Here is a 16579-nt window from a genome sequence, read left to right on the forward strand (position 1 = left end):
ACATTCACATAGAGCCAAAATCATCTCACTGGAGACGGTATATATTTTAATCTATGGTGCTGTTTTTAGCCGATCACAGCAACGTAAAGATGGTTTGTGTTGAGATGGATGACAGTTGTAGACTGTGCAGTCTTTTAAAGTAGTTAAAAATCATTTGGAGTTTGTCTACTTTGAAGCTACTCCAGAAAACTAAAATTACATAAATGTAGTCAGGCATGCTTTATAAAACTAATTTAAATAAATGGACTTATTTATACCCATCCGTTTCAAATGGGTATCTAAACTCATTTACCCGCGCAATCTTCACTTAAACAATTAAGGGCTCATTTACTTTTTTTTTGGTGACTTGGTACCTACCCAGAAACACTGAATTGACTTTAAAGAAATAAAACTTCACTTTAGAAACCACTGAGTTACAGGATGATGGTGAACACCAAAACATGATGTAATGTCAGTTACAGTCAAACCTATCTTTAGTTCAAATGAGTCGAGCTTCTGGTCCTTTTATGAGATCAAGTAAAGATGTAAACAAAACACCTGAGTCTATGGAGCACACCTTTCACACAGCGGACTGACTTGTCATAGATGGTAAAGCACAGTTATTCATAACACTAATGCCGTGTTACATCAGGACTGACGGTCAGCCAGCATGCACGATACCACCTGATATTAGAGCAGCTAAGTGGAACCCAGCCATCATTCATTTCATTATTTACACCTGTGTATTTACACCTGTGCTTTCTAAGTCTGAATGTCCTCCATGGAAAAGGATGATTAAACAAGGATATGTTTTAATGGGTTTAAATGTAACTCAGAGGAATGTTATTTCAGCGTTTCATACTCTGTCTTTCTGATCCTCTTTACAAACAGTCTACAAACAGCTGTGACTGATGGAAAACAAGTCTTGGTATTGTTTTGGTATCAAATAAAAAAAGAAAAGCTAAGGCCTCTACATTTACTCTTTAGTAGTATTATAACTTTAAATATGAGGCGACTGATCCTCAGACAGTGGTTTTATAAGTCTCTGTTGAAGCTCTCAGCTGGTTGGTGGTTCCTGGTGATTTGCTTGACTTCACGCCTGCTTTCAATTAATACAAATTACAAACTCCCTCAGTGGAGAACATCGTCAGACTCACGGTCAGCGGAAACAAGTCATTCTTCAGGCCACGCTCTCTTGTGACTTGTCTTCCACAGAGTCAGGGGACTGTAAGATCTCCATTTACCAAGGCTTTGTTTAATGCATGTCGTGAATGAACACATTAATTGATAGATCGACATGAGTACAGTTAAACTGACGGGTGAAGACAGCATCAACATGCAGCTTGTTGACATGGACATGACTTGTAACGTTTCCCCTGCCGGCACTTCATCCCAGCAGGTAATGTGTTTTAATGGAACAGTACTACAGTCCAGATTCTCTTTCACTTTGAGTTTTATCAACTCTGACCACGGATGCCTGTTCCTTGGCCAGACGGACTGAAATAAACCCGAGGACTCTGCTTGTCTGCATGAGGTTTAGTTCCTGGTCTGACTGTCTTCTTTGCTTGTAGACTGAGCTGCCAGGTGGTGCTGAGCAGCAGACCATGAGAGTTTACCTCAGAGTCCGGCCCTTCTCTAAAGAGGAACTCTGTGACCAGGAGGATCAGGTACAGTGCAGAGCCGGCTGTAAACGGTGTCAACCGGTCTGCCTCGTGCTCCATACGGTAGATAATAATCATGTCAATGAATGTGACCAGAAGGGAGCACTAGTCCATCATGCTACACAGACCATGTTTACATGTAATGAAGCTGAGACATTACTCTGTAGCCTAATTTATTATTCCTGCAAGTGTTGCAGATCATTCATATTATGTGTCTGCTTTCCACTGAGGTACGGAAATTATTTAAATATCGATATTAATTTGATGTAAAATCAAGATCCTCCCCAACATTATTGGCTTAAGTGTAATGTACTTCACCAGTGTCCCTGTCTTCATTTAAATGCACTAACATTATATAATGGGTTAACTTGATGTAACGCATTTTAGGTTTTTGCAGTGCTTTCTATGTTAATACAGAATAAAGTGGAGGTGTGAGCTGAGAGATGATTGCTCCATTACTAATTATAACGATCCATGTGTTTCTCAAACATGACATATTGACTAGACTGTAGTCGTCTGCACAAACACACCTTCTGTGAGCCATGGCCCACATGAATGAACCGTGTCTTCTCCTCAGGGCTGTGTAGTGATTGAAAACAACCAGACGGTGACCCTGAAGGCACCAAAGGGTTCTGCCACCATGAAGAGCAGTGAGAAAGGCGTCGGCACGTCGCTCCACAAATTCTCCTTCTCACAGGTCTGTGATATTGGAGATTGGAGCGCTGTTCACACATCTGCCTGAAATATATTGTGGATGAGCTTTGAGCTGTGTCAGACCAACCATCTTTCTGTTGGCTTTCTAGATTTTTGGACAAGAGATGACACAGTCTGACCTTTATGAGGACACCGTCAAAAGCCAAATGTCTGGTTTCTTGGACGGGAAGAATGCACTGATATTTAGCTATGGGGTAACCAACGCAGGGAAAACTTACACAATCCAAGGTAAAGATGGAAGCTCAGCAGCTTCTGAATGAGCGTTAGTCCCCCTTAGAAGTTGTTCTGCCCGTCTTGAGTGCGTTGTGAAATGTTTTAGGAACTCCAAAAGAGCCGGGCATACTCCCTCGAGTGCTGGACGCCACCTTTCACTACATCGGAGGCCGTCTGTATGAGGGGATGGACCTGAAGCCCTACCTCAGGACCGACGCACAGCATCTGGATCCTGACCAAGTCAAGCAGGAGAGAAGCGCTAAAGCTTCCATCTTAGCTTCAGTCAAAGATGTGAGAGGATTCTCGTCAACTTGAGATGTTTTCTTCAGAAATATCACTGCGAATGTTTTGATTGATAAATAACCATAATGCTCTCCATTTGCTCCCCTCTAGGAGTGTGATCCTATCAGAGCCAGTGGTCGTTTGTCTTCTTCTTCTACCCGTTTCTCTTTGTCCTACAATCAAACCGGTAGCTCTCACAAACCAAACTCTACACACAACATACAGTATATTGCATTTAAAGAAACAGTTTGAGCTTGAACATGAAGTGATGAAGTGTCACTACACTCAGGATGTCATCATGTCTGATCCTTAGATGTTTCTGCTTCACTCTATGTATTCATCTCTTTTTTTTATTTTTTATTTTTTAGTGTTGGCAAGCGACCCAACCAAAGCAGGCAGCGGCCAGTTCGCCTTATGGGTGGCATTCTTTGAAATCTACAACGAGTGTGTGTACGATTTGCTTCAACCTTCTTTTTGCTCAAAGTCTAAGAAACGTGCTGCTCTTCGAGTTTGTGACGACGGTGCTGGAAATGCTTATGTTAAAGGTGAGCGTGACTTCACCAGGTGTTCTCCAGGTGGTAGAAATAAGCGGCAGTAGTCTTCACGTTGCTCAAGGCTTATGTGTGCTTTTGACATTCAGATCTCAGGTGGATTAACATCCAGACCGTGGGAGAAGCCTCTAAACTGCTTCAGTTTGGAAACAAAAACCGAAGCGCTGCTGCCACAAAGATGAACCAGTCGTCGAGCAGAAGGCAAACTTTTCCTTTCATCGTATCTGTGCTTGGTGCCATTTTCTCTTTTCAAAACTCAACCCTGCTTTCCTTACAGCCACAGCACATTCACCATGAAGTTACTGAAGATCGATGGCAGCACAGTTGAAAGGATCTCAGAGTATGTATCTGCCAGAGACGTCATGAACATCCAAACAATGCTTGTGTTTCTGTGTGGCCGCAGTTGTGAGAGGAATCGTAGGCTCATCTACTTACGATACAAATAAGAAAGCAGACAATTTAAACTCTTAAGATGCATCCAAAGAGGTAGGAATAAACGCAAGACTGAGACAGATGACTGGATCAGAGCCTTGTTGCTTAGGAGTTATTGGACCAGATTTTAAGTTTGTACTTTATTTGTCTCTCTCCAGCACCATGAAAGGAGCTACTTAATACATAACTTTATTTGGGTTTCTCAGGTTTTCTTTGTGTGACCTGGCCGGCTCAGAACGATGCAACAAAACCAAGACATTCGGGGAGAGGCTGAAGGAGGCCGGGAACATCAACAACTCCCTGCTCATTCTGGGGAAGTGCATCAGTGCCCTACGGAACCATCAGACCGACAGGTGCAGTTGGTTCTTAATGTGTCACCAGCTACAAAAACCTGTTTAACAAGTGAAGCAATGACTCTAAATCATTTGGATATTGTTGCATTGTTAAAACCCTGCAGCATGTGCTTTAGCTTTGTTAAAGTCTGTTCTTCTTCTGTGCCGTTTACTAGAATGAAGAGCAGCTACATTCCTTTCAGGGAGAGTAAGCTCACCAAGCTCTTCCAGGCTGTTTTCTGCGGCAAAGGAAAAGCGTCGATGATCGTCAACATCAACCAGTGTGCTTCCACCTACGATGAGACTCTCCATGTTATGAAATTCTCTGCTGTTGCCAAACAGGTTAGTCTTGAGTACCAAATGGTGTGAGAGGAAGCGGCGCAGTGAGGCGGACCTTAAAACGCCTCTGCTCTTGCCTGTGCCGTCTGTAGGTGGTGCAGCTGATCCCAGACAAGTCTCTGGAGTCTCCTTGTTTGGTCGGCCGTGACGGCAAGCCTCTGGTGAGGAACGGGGCGATCGCCGGCCGGGCCCTGGAGAGCTACCTGTCTGAGGAGGAGCTGCTGGATGAGGAAGACGAGGCGGACATGTCTTTGCTGCCACAGGATGTAAAACTGCTTCTCCATGTCACAGTCCTTGTTTCAAAAATGTACCAGAGATGGTTTGTTCTCCAATTGTGTTTTTGGTATCAGAATCGGTCCCATGTATCTAGTGCCTTCAGGTTTTTATGTCAGAAAGCTCTTTCTTCCAGAAGTCTCTTAGGTTAAGGCAGCAAACATGCTTGGTTAGACAAGAGGTCGTGGTTTGTGTTGAAGACAAACTTCTCCCGTATATAGAAATATACTATTTTTGGTTTGTGCAGACATTCATGGTCCCTGCAGGATATAGCCTACTGACTGTAGTGGTCCCCTGTCTTTTCCTCAAGCGCCATCACAAAGTTCAAATTTTTTGCTTTTAGTGAAATGTCTCAATAAGTATTGAATCGGTTGCTGTGACATTTTGTGCCGACATTCATTGTGCCGAGAGGATGAATCTTAAAGACTCCCTGACCTTTCCTGTAGCGCCACCATGAGGTTGACACTTGTTTTTCGCTATGGGATGGATTGCCATCTGGAACACGTGTTCACGTTCCCCAAAGGATGAATTGTAATAACTTTATTTTTCATCTAGCTTCATCATCAGGTCACGTCAGCTTTACTCCCCGTTTAGTGCGACTTGGCAAACATTAGCGAGCTAACACGCTAAACTAAGATGAAGGCCGTATCACCTGCTGAATACCAGCATGTTGTCATTGTGAACGTGTTGACGTTGGCATTTAGCTCAAAGCACTGCTGTGCCCAAATACTGTAGTCGACCGTAGATTCTAAACGTTTTGTCAAATGCAGCAGTTGGGGAATATTTAACTTCAGTCATTCTAAGATTAACTGCAGATCAAAGTTTTCTCCACTAATGTTTTACTCTCACCCTCCTAGGACCTTGTGAATATAATCGAGAGCCTGCGAACAAAACTCCTGGCAGAGCGAAGAAGAAACCTGGTTCAGGAAATGGAGATCCGGAAGGAAATGGGAGATGCCATGTTACAACAGCTCATGGAGAGCGAAGAACTCCGCATGCAAGTTACTCTTTGTTTTGCAAGAGGAGGCTAGTCATGCAGATCTTTGCTATTGTATGCCTGCAGTCTTCATTTTTGTTATTTCTAATTAATTATTTTTATGAATATTGGCACTTGACGCATAACCTTAATATATATATTGTACATAGTCGTTAAATGTGTATGCTTCCATCTGTTCTGCTCTTTTGTTGTCCTTGTCCTGTCTTTATTTTTAAAACACTGGGGTCAAATTCCTTGTATGCATACACGGCCAATAATGCTGATTCTGATAAAGATTTTTAACAAAGGTTTTAGTTCGGGATGTTGTTGCTGACCCCTAGCTAAACCCATTGTTAAAAATCTAAATGACGTTTGCGTTGACTGTTTAGTCGACAGATAGCAGAGCAGAAGGAGAGCAACCAGGAAAAGCTGGAGAACACCTTTGAGATGTACAAGGATGCTATCAAAGAGCACGCCTACCAGTGTGCTATGAACAATCTGGAGGATGACTACGTACCTCTTGACGAGTTCATTGCTGAACAGGAGAAGGTGGAGGTCTGTCATTTGATCAGCTAACAAAACCCATTCAAACCTCTTTTAAAATGTTTATGTCTCACTGAAATGTTCTGCAGTAACACACTGTTCAAATCCCCATTGCTATCTTCAGTTGTTGAATTGTGAATAGCCAAATTGGCTTCACAGTAATCTGTTAAGCTACCAAACCAAGCAGTCAGACCACTGGTTCGTCATTAAAACGTAACGTCTGTGTGAAGGCCCTGAAACGTAAAGTGTCAGAGTTGGACACCTTAACGTCCAGTGTTGGCCGGGTATTGTGTGCAGTTCTAACAGTGGACCAGTCGTGCCAGACTCAACCATCCGAAGCGACAGAAGCAGCAGGTTGGAATGCACGCGGCTGAGCAGCTTCCTCTTTCCTCTTGGTTGAATGTAGATAACTTGGTTTTAAATGGGAGTGGTTTAAGAGAAGTACACTCCATGAAAGTTTAAGATGCATATTTATAGTTTGTTTCCTTCTTTGAATTCAGTGTATTTTTTATCAGTATATTCTCCTTTCAGTCGTGTTTCATCGAGCTCACCAGCTTCTGTTATAATGGCTATAAACGTCACTCGGCTCACTTCCTCCCCACAGGGGAAGATCGCTGCAAACGGCTGAACAAAGAGAAATGTGCCATAGAGAAGATGTGTGAGGATAAACAACAGGTAACGAGGGCAACATTTAAATTCTGTAGTTCAATTAAACTTTGGTTATGCGACCACTTGCTCAGTTTTACATTTAATGTTGGGTTCAGTTGATTTTGTCCCTGGAGAAAAGGCTGATGGAGCTCAGCGAAACGCTTCAGAAGATCAGAGACGGCTTCCTGGAGAAATCTGCTGATCTGGAGGTTTTACAGAGGAAGTGGGACGATCAGGTGAGATAATGCAAAGTGGGACAGATCATACTCATAATGGCTTTAATAAATAATACAATTTGAGCTGTTTGACCTGATGACCTCACCTGTATAGACACAATCTATGGACGACATCCTACGGCAGAGCGTCGAAAAGGACCGGGAGATTGCGTCACTGAAGGCAGAACTTGCCAAGCACTCCCAGAAGTCTCCTGTGCAGCCCAAAACCAAGCGAGGCCTGCTGGCTAACATCAGGGAAGCGGTGACTTCTCCACGGAATAGTTCTCCTGGACGAAAGCTGAGGAAGACGGTGAAGACTGCACACAACTGAACAGCATCTGGAAGAAAGGAGACAGATTCCTTATGTGTTTTAACAACTTAGACATGGACAGTTTTAGCGTGCCTGTAAATGAAAGCGCAATTGTGACTTATTCTTTATTCTATTCAGGTGTAGTGTTTCTTATGATGGCATTTCCTGTGTTTTTGTGTTTTTAATCAAATTAAATTGCTCAAACATCTAGCTGTGAAGTCATTTCTCTTGATCATTTACAGTATCGATAGTTCATTTGTGGATAACTCAAATGTAAAGCGTCATTCGTATGATGCATTTGATGGCCACATGCACACAGTTTCATTGTGTGCTGTATACACAAAGAAGCTCACGCACGCTTCTATAGAACTATCACGCGGGGGAATAAATGCTTTGAACACGCTGACCCTTGTATCAATCTGGTCAAACAAGCCCATCCATTATCTAGAGCCCGAGGAGAAGCGGACCACAAAAGACCGTGATCGGACAAAGACGCCGTGTACAATGTTCAATTCCTTAAGTGCATCGATATTTAATTTGTTCTTTGCACCCAACCACTGAGATCCCTTCATTCTTAACCAATTCAATACAAGAAACGTGACTAATATTCCACCATGCTAATAGAAATGTGTTGTGTATTGATGTTTACAGTTGAGTGACTGAGGTACAGAGTGCAGGCTCCTCAGTCAGTGAAAGGACCGCTGTGGTAGACGGCCAGCTGCTCGTCTGTCTCTCTGGTCTCAGTGGTGGTTAATGAGATTAGCTGTTCGTCTTGGCCTGCGTCAGTCCAAAGGGGTCAATCACAGGATTAGCACCTTGCTGAGGAGTTACATCAGTTTATTACACTTTTTTTTTTTTTCCTCATTACTTTAGACTTTCTTTTTAGACACTTCTGGCTCTTTGTGAGATATTCTTTGACCCACCAAAGCATGTTTGGCACCCGTAATTACAATTTAGTCATTGGAGTGGAATTTTGCAATGCGTCGTGCGGCTCTGGGACCGAGTCCGTCTCAACCCTCAGCCACTGAATGAAGCATCTTCCAGGGGAAGAAGAGGAGCAGGGGCAGCCAGAAAAGTGAAGGGCAGCTGGGCAGAGTCTGAGACTCTGGACAAGTCCTCCTCATGCCACTGGTAAATAACAAAGTAGGTGATGACTGCACAGTTGGCACGGACGAGGCTTTGGCTGACGGAAAGGCTCTGGTGGAGTCTTTGATTAAGGTAAGCTGCTTCAAGTTTTACGCTTCCTTTATTTATGCCATGACCATTTAGGAATTAAAAGAATGTGGTGTAATACTAACATATAGATATTATAGTGTCAGTCTGTTTATTTCACAATTGAACAAGCAGAAAGAAGAAATGTCAGAAAATGAGGTTGATTTAAATATTTTCACACAGCATTTTATGTGACAAAAAGTTGCTTTGTTTGTCATCAGCAATTATTCCATCTTCACTATCATTTTTTAAATATATTTATATCAGTATTTCAAAGACTAAACTTACACAATACATCCAAGCATCATTTCCCCCCGTGGCTAAAGAAGCACTCTCACTGAAAAGGGTTTCTTGGTCCACTGCGTCTTTGTTAGATATGTCTTTGTTAGGTAATGTCACTGCCTTGCCTGGCATTCAGTCTGTTGTTGACATGCATGTAGTTGTATTAACCATCATTTACTATCATATTGTTGCTGTTTATGGCATGTAGTTCATTTATATAATGGAAATATTTGTTGCGCAGTGAGAAAAAATGTGTCCGATCCTAAATTTATCTCCTCAGCGAATATTTGCTCGATATGCAGTTGATGTATTTCTTAATACTTGGAGCGTTCACTTACAGTAAACGTACTGTGTAAAACGTGCTGGAATAGTTTAATAAAACATAGTTTAAAGCTCTGCGTGCATTGAGACAATGTGAGCAAACACACTTTATATGGTAAAAGAAAATGAACTACTGGAACATTACTAAGGTTTAAGTTTAATCAAATACTGTATGGAGAGGCAGACATGCCAATGAATTCATACAGGAAAAAAAATCTAAAAAATAACACAGCATATGTGTTGATCATTGCTTTATTCCCTCTCATCTATCCGCGCTCTGAATGCACAAGGTTGTTTTGGCTTATCTAGAAATAGATCAGTGATAATGAGATTAATTGTAATATTTTTCATTGAAACCTGCTAATCCTCTGCGGCTAAGCTAATGCCTATTAATAAAACATCGTGTTGGGATATGATTGAGATCATAAAAGAGGAATTGTCCCATTTGACACAGTTATTGTTCAAGCTTCAGATAACTAAAGGATGTTTATCAGAATTGTTTCTTACCAATCCAAAGACCAGTATTTATCTCCCTCATGAAGCACTGACTTTACCCAATGTGTCTTATAACACTGAACATATTTGTATTTAGGATATTAATGTGTTCACTAGAGGAGGGCTGTTATAATATCTATCTATAACAAGGATCAGTGATCTACTGTACACTGGGTCGGTTGATGTGCACAGCTGGAGCGTGTATTGATAGAAAGCACGTTGGACGTTGCTGTTTTAAACTTTGAGTTGCAGGAGGAACTGAGTATCAGACAGTTTTCAGGTCTGAGTTGTTGAAGTCCAGCAGCCCCAGAATACCAGGAAGTAATCACACTATGAAACACATTCTCTCCGAGCATCTACAGCGGTGTGCTGGTTGGTAGCACACACCTTCAGGTTCCCCTAATTTCCCACCAAGGCTTGCATATCAATTAGCACATTAAAATCTGTATTTCTTTTTCTCCACACAGGTGGTGGCATGTTACCGGCACTTGGCCTCGTGTGTCGGTGGGTGCACCGACAGCCTGCAGCTGCGGGATGAGTTGCGACAAACGCGAGAAAAAGCCCAAATGTTGGCCGTGTCCGCCTGCAGTCATCTGACCTCGCATCTCCGAAACAAGAGCCTGCCTGAGGGGCAGCGCAAGGAGATGGAGCTCCTCTGGGTGGCCTTCTCCTCCAGCCTAGAGCTCCTCCATGTTGACATGTGCAAAGTTTTCAACGTGGCTGAAATCTTCTCTCTGGCCAACACCGACACCCTGGTGCAAACTGGCCTACAAGGTAAACTACAGCCCTGCACCTCTTACTGTAGATGTGAGTAGTACTTCAGAGATTAGTCAAGGGCAGCACATCGGCTACATTATGTAACACAAGATTTAACCAGGGACTACATTTAGGAAATAATTACAACAAATATTATTATAATATTCAAAATCATTTCAGAGATAAATAGGAGCAAAATGAACATTTGTGTTAAAATGTTGTAGTGATTCTAATTCTGATGATATGAATGGTAGTAAATGATAGAAACACTTGAAAATTGTAACCTCCACGAGGTTAAAAGGTATTGCGGGACTGTTGCAGGCTGCATTAGAATCACTTAAATCATGTTTGACTGGATACAAAGCTTCATTTGACTAATGCAGGAGGAGGCAGCGAGGTGGCAGCCCGGGCCCTCAGTCTGCCAGACCTGAACCAAGCTCAGAGTCCAACGCTCACTGCCGGGCTAGAGAGCCAGGAGCGCAGCACCATGGAGCAGGACATCAGCCAAATTGATCACATGATCGATGACATGGAGATGAAGGTCAACGTGATGCGCTGGATGGTGGAGCCCCACGGGCCACAGTACGCAGACCCGCTCAGCAGCACCGACAGCGCCTCCCTGGCTCTGGTCTCCGTCGACGAGGAGCAGCCTGGACGCCAGCCTCTATGCCAGCGCAGTCAAGTCTTTGTGCTCTTATTGATGTTCGCTGTTGTTTTGGTGGCAGCCACTTTATCCGTCTGTATTGTCTTTTTCTCATGAGCAAAACCTTAATGCACTCAACGTATTATATTTCTTTAATGCTCAGTAACTCTGTCCATACTTAAACATAGCAGCTACATGACCTACTAATGCATCAGATGACTTGTCTAAAGATACACTGAAATAAATCTGGATGCAAACCGGTTTGCCATTTACTGCGGTGAATCTAACGTAATGCATATACTTTAAACTGTCCTTGTTCAGCAAAGTGACAATACAAATACATGGTTACCAGTTAGAACTGGTTTAAAAAAAAATAACGGATACAATATAGGACAGGTGATCAACTTTACTTCACCTAATTGTAAAAATGATAGAGCTTATATCTCCCATTGTTCTGTACAGTACATTGTCCTTTCCTAAAACAAAACATCAGAGAGACACTTGTCACATTTTATTCCTCGTTGCCATTGAGAAGACATAGGTGCTGATGCTTTGTAGTTAATATACTGTAATAGGCTGAAGATTCACTTCCAATGAGTGTTACTGATTATGTACATCATCTTTGCAGTATAGTTATGCATTGTAGAAGTATCAACTTTGATATGCCACTGTGTTGTTTTCCATTCATTTCACTGACTAGCACCTTGGTGAAGCACCACAGACTTGTATGCAAAGCAACAGGAAATGTACAGAATTCAAACGGCATTAAATTACACATTCTACTATTGTTTCTGTTCTGTTGTTTTTTTACTTTGAAAAAGGTGAATACAATACAAACACAGCAGAGTGTACAGAAGTGTGTGACGCTTATACTGTAACTGTGGGACTTATTATGAAGAAACAGAATGTATTATGGTGAGATGAATACAAACTGACCCATCAAATGCAATAACACAGACATCATTAAAGACTCTAGTTACTATTTTATGATATTATGCAAAAACAAAATGTACACCAAGGGTCTGACTCTACAGTTAAAACTCTAAATGAATAGATGATAGAGAGCCTTTAACATTTAAACCAGCCACTGTAACTTCTGCTGCCGCCCCAACACAATAAACATACAAGTAACGCATTTACGACACACGTGAGCTTTATTTTGAAGGGTGTGACCGGACATGGGGACGTTTCTTGTCTAAGGTGACAATCGCGCGCCAGTAAGTGGGTGAAAAGTTTCAACTCAGTCTCAACAGAGGGCAGGTCCAGAGCAGGTCCACGCTTGGGACTTCCGCGAGCCTCGACACTGGCGCTCTAGCGGCGTCCTCCTCGACTCAACCATCTGTTAACCAGAAACCTTTTAATCACAACACAGCGACCATTTCCCCAAACATGTCGGCTATGACAGCTGTCAACAGGTCTCCGCGTGTCCGGTGCGTCGTCCTTCCGCCTCTGAGGAGCTCTGAGAAGCCGCTCTGGAGAGGGAGACGAGCCGGTCTGAAGATGGACCACGTCTCTGCAGTGACGCAGACCTCCAGAGGTAACGACGTTCGGTTGCTCTCTTTAGCAGAAGCGTAAATGAAGCTAACGTTAGTTGTAATCGTCAGATAGCTCCGCTCTAAACCCGCTCACAGACTGATGTCACAGCCCCAGTGTGTGCGTGAATGACCTTAAACGACACTTTGTTGCATCTATAGACAGTGACGTGCCCTTTCTGATCCCTCACGCGACACAAACCTGTCCTAAATTCGTGACTTTTTGGTTGAGTGTCAAAATAAAAGTCCTCTAATTGCACTGATTTCATGGATAAGATGTAAAAACATTGTAACCGAGTGATTGTTTTCTAGATATCTAAAGCCACACCCTGATGCTACATCTGCAGTGCTTTCAGTAGAAACATCCCCACGCTGTATTTACACAACATGCCACATGGTGGCATCAGGTGCGTCACCAGCACAGACTGCTGAGTGTGGTGTTTTTAAACTTTTTATATAAATGCTTCATCGATGAACTATCGTCACATTTGGTAAGAACAATAAGAATTTGGTCCAACCTGGTTATTGTTGTTGTAATGGACGTAATACAACAATACAATAAGTGACAGAGAATGTATCATGGGAACAATAGCACAGCACAATGACAACATATATAAAATATGCAAATTAAACAGCTATCAATTCTTTCACATACGAATAAGTGCTGGAGTATTCAACATGTTCTTCATCCAATATGAAACACTGAATGTGAACTCTGGGCTATAAGATGATACACATGATGCTGCATAATATGAAATAAAATGACCGATTTTAAGTAAATGTGTAATCCATTATATGTGCTGTTCATAATGTGAATAGGCACAATCTGTCTTAAGAACACGTTGTGTTATTAGTGTTATTGCCTACATAATATGTGGAACATGTTCTGTTTACGTTGCTTCATTAAAAAGCTTCAGGTGGAAGTTGCATGAATACAAAGACCTGTGTAGTGTTAAAACATGCAGTGATGTACAGTGTCTGATACAGTTGTGGTATCCGGTGATGCTTCATTTCCCGTCTAATCACTTCTTCATGTCATTGATTTCAGAGATGAGTACCTCCATCAAAGGCCCCCAGTATCTGAGGCAAGACGTTCCAAAGTCTGAGGGCGGGAAGCTGTTTTTCGATACCCATGCGGTGGTGCGAATCTTTGAGGAAAACGGTTCGGCTTTATTTGTCACTTTCCAAAAAAACCCCGTCACAATGTTACTCTGCTTCGTCACAAACCAGCTGCTGACTTTCCTCGTGAACACACACTTTGGTTGAACAGGCTTCACGACTCAGCAGGCCGAGGTGATGGTGGGAGTGCTGGTGAGGATGACCAACTCTAACATGGACGTCATCTATAATGACATGGTGACCAAAGTGCACCAGGTGAGACTGGAGGAGGTTGTGTCTTGAACCTTTACTGTAAACACAGACGTAAACACGACGTCACCGTCTGTTTGGTTCTGCTCTGATGGATCACTGAAGAAGCCTCAAGTCCCGTAAAGGTCTCTGAACCAGGACCATTGTGTTCATCTTCCACAGCGCGTTCATTAAATCCAAACACATGGTTCCTTTAGGAGTTCAATGTGTGCTTGTTCATGTCAAAGTGTAATGGAGTAGAAACACCTGCATAGAGAGTTCATATTTCCTCTTTTTTGAAAGAAACCAGAACAATATGTTACACATGGCTAGGTAGCTTATCATTGCAATTAAGTTAAAATATATTCTCTGTATTTTTATTGAAAAAGCCCATCAATAACCTGGAAAACTGTGAATCTTTTGCTTGCAAATCCATAGCAGGATGTTAGAACGATAAAAACAACGATATGATCACATGTTTGAATATGATCATATATTTGAATATGACTCAGTGCGATTATTTTTTTTCGTTTTTAACTTTTGCCGCACATTGTGGCAGGAGATCATGCTGCAGCGCGTGATGTCTCAAATAGCGTCGGTGAAGAAGGACATGATAATCCTGGAGAAGAGCGAGTTCACTACTCTGCTGGCGGAGAACGAGGTACGTGTGTTTATTAGCGAGGGATTGGTTGCACTGCGCCTGTGAAGATGGAATGTATTCATGTTGGACAATTGAAGGGTCAAATCAATAATCTGAATTAACAATAGAAAGCACAACAATAAGAATTTAAATATATGACAATCAGTTATGCCAGCTAATAACGTACGTTGACATGAATAGCTCTGTGTACAGTGTGTATGTTCTGATTCGTATGATTTAAGATTCTCTGTTTCACATTTATTCCAGAAACTCAAGATCCAGTTGTTGCAGCTCAAGGTCCAGCTGGCTGTAAGTGGTCGTTCTGATTTACTCTGATCACTTGATGTCTGATGTTTGATGGTAGAAACATTCATTTCATCATCTTTTCTCTTCAAGATGTCTGTATTTACGTTTAGATGTGACTTTGTGTCTCTCCACTGCCCCCCGCAGGATGTCATGAATAAAGTGCGCTCTGACTCTATCATGGACATGAATTTGGAGAAAAGTCGTGCAAAAGAATTGGTAAGTGCTTGAGAGCATTAAAGATGCGTTTGGAGATCGCGTGCCGAGTGCCTTTTTTCGTCTTTCTATTTCTCTTCTAAATACACCATTGTTTATCATTTTCAGAAAGTAGAGCATGAGAAGATGCTTCTAGAAACGAGAACTGAGATTATGGAAATGGTTTGTATATGTGCACTACACCGTCCGTACACGTTCACGCCTATCTTAAATTCATGGTTATCTCCATAACGGACGACCCGGTCAGACGATGAGACAGTAGACGGTGTCGGGTACACTTATGACACTTACACGTGTTCTTAGATAAACGACAGCCTACATAGCCTAATATACTAACAGCTTTTACAATGTAGGTCTTTGGTCTTTAATGTTCACGTCTTATCTGTAATGTTCACGTCTTATCTTTAATGTTCACGTCTTATCTGCTCTCCTTTTTACAGACAGCAGAGCAAGATCGTCATTTAACTCAGACCAACATGAAAATAGACACCGAAGTGGCCGGTTTGAAAACCATGTTAGAATCTCATAAGCTGGATACTATAAAATACCTTGCAGGTAGGACATTGTGCATTGTTGTTATGTGGAATCAGAGATCGTAGCATTGAGAGCTTGGGCTGTGAAATAATTCATATTTAATGGAAACTGTTCAGAGTCTGTATTGCAGTGGGGAAGAAACAGTCTTGTAATGTAGCTACAACTATTGCAATTTAAACATTAAGCGTTATTCATTTAAAACATATTCAACACAATAAAGTGCTCTTTTTGAGTGTCTAAGCTTAAAGTTCCTGGAAACAGAGTTTTCAATGTAAACCGTTTGGCAGAATAAAGATGAAGTAAATGACTGTGACTTAATGGTTGACCGATGCTTTCTTCTCTGTTAGGTTCAGTGTTCACCTGTCTCACGGTGGTCTTGGGTTTCTATCGTATTTGGATGTAAACAGGTATATGATTATGATTTTTAACTTTCAAATCCCCTGAGTCTACCAAATGTCTTTTATGATAGAAGGTTTGCATTCATTGGTGCAATCTTATTCTTTTTTTTTTTTTTTTTATAATAATGAAATGTTGACTCTTATTATTGATTAGTAACCCCCTCAGAGACGATGATGCTTTAACTATACCGTGGTCATCTTATTGTTTTTTGAAATGGTTTTATTTATTTTGTATGTATATATCCATCTGTATAAAGAAGATTAGAAGAAGAATGGGTCACTGTGACTCTATATTATCACAGATATATAACCTCTATCTTTATGGTTTGTGGTCTCAGAATTGTTTTAACATGATTGATTATTTTAATAAAATGAATTGTCAATAAACGTAAACTTTTTGCCAACAAATAAAGTGTTTCTTTTAATTAAATT

The 16579-nt window shown here is 41.7% G+C and overlaps 3 protein-coding genes across 3 annotated transcripts; all 3 read left to right on the plus strand.

The window, feature by feature from the left end:
* The first annotated feature begins 1163 nt into the window (after window positions 1-1163).
* On the plus strand, window positions 1164-7678 carry zgc:56231 (uncharacterized protein LOC406257 homolog). Its single transcript, XM_068709516.1, has 18 exons — window positions 1164-1378; window positions 1551-1646; window positions 2218-2337; window positions 2444-2582; window positions 2674-2858; window positions 2961-3036; window positions 3218-3394; window positions 3490-3601; window positions 3678-3740; window positions 4039-4185; window positions 4341-4506; window positions 4596-4769; window positions 5634-5773; window positions 6142-6307; window positions 6526-6649; window positions 6900-6970; window positions 7060-7179; window positions 7274-7678. The coding sequence occupies exons 1-18, from the start codon at window positions 1277-1279 to the stop codon at window positions 7487-7489; spliced, it is 2394 nt and encodes a 797-aa protein (XP_068565617.1). The 5' UTR covers window positions 1164-1276; the 3' UTR covers window positions 7490-7678.
* Window positions 7679-8590: 912 nt separating this feature from the next.
* Window positions 8591-11294, plus strand: rgs9bp (regulator of G protein signaling 9 binding protein). The gene is made up of 3 exons (XM_068709518.1): window positions 8591-8686; window positions 10246-10552; window positions 10918-11294. The coding sequence occupies exons 1-3, from the start codon at window positions 8591-8593 to the stop codon at window positions 11292-11294; spliced, it is 780 nt and encodes a 259-aa protein (XP_068565619.1).
* Window positions 11295-12390: 1096 nt separating this feature from the next.
* Window positions 12391-16547, plus strand: mcur1 (mitochondrial calcium uniporter regulator 1). The gene is made up of 9 exons (XM_068709519.1): window positions 12391-12714; window positions 13758-13871; window positions 13980-14083; window positions 14616-14717; window positions 14964-15005; window positions 15147-15218; window positions 15324-15377; window positions 15656-15770; window positions 16097-16547. The coding sequence occupies exons 1-9, from the start codon at window positions 12567-12569 to the stop codon at window positions 16150-16152; spliced, it is 807 nt and encodes a 268-aa protein (XP_068565620.1). The 5' UTR covers window positions 12391-12566; the 3' UTR covers window positions 16153-16547.
* Window positions 16548-16579: the final 32 nt, after the last annotated feature.

The sequence above is a fragment of the Cebidichthys violaceus genome, unplaced genomic scaffold (genome assembly GCF_023349555.1).
Source record: "Cebidichthys violaceus isolate CVI_PGR_0920_01 unplaced genomic scaffold, fCebVio1.0.p SCAF_15, whole genome shotgun sequence".
NCBI classification, from domain to species: Eukaryota; Metazoa; Chordata; class Actinopteri; order Perciformes; family Stichaeidae; genus Cebidichthys; species Cebidichthys violaceus.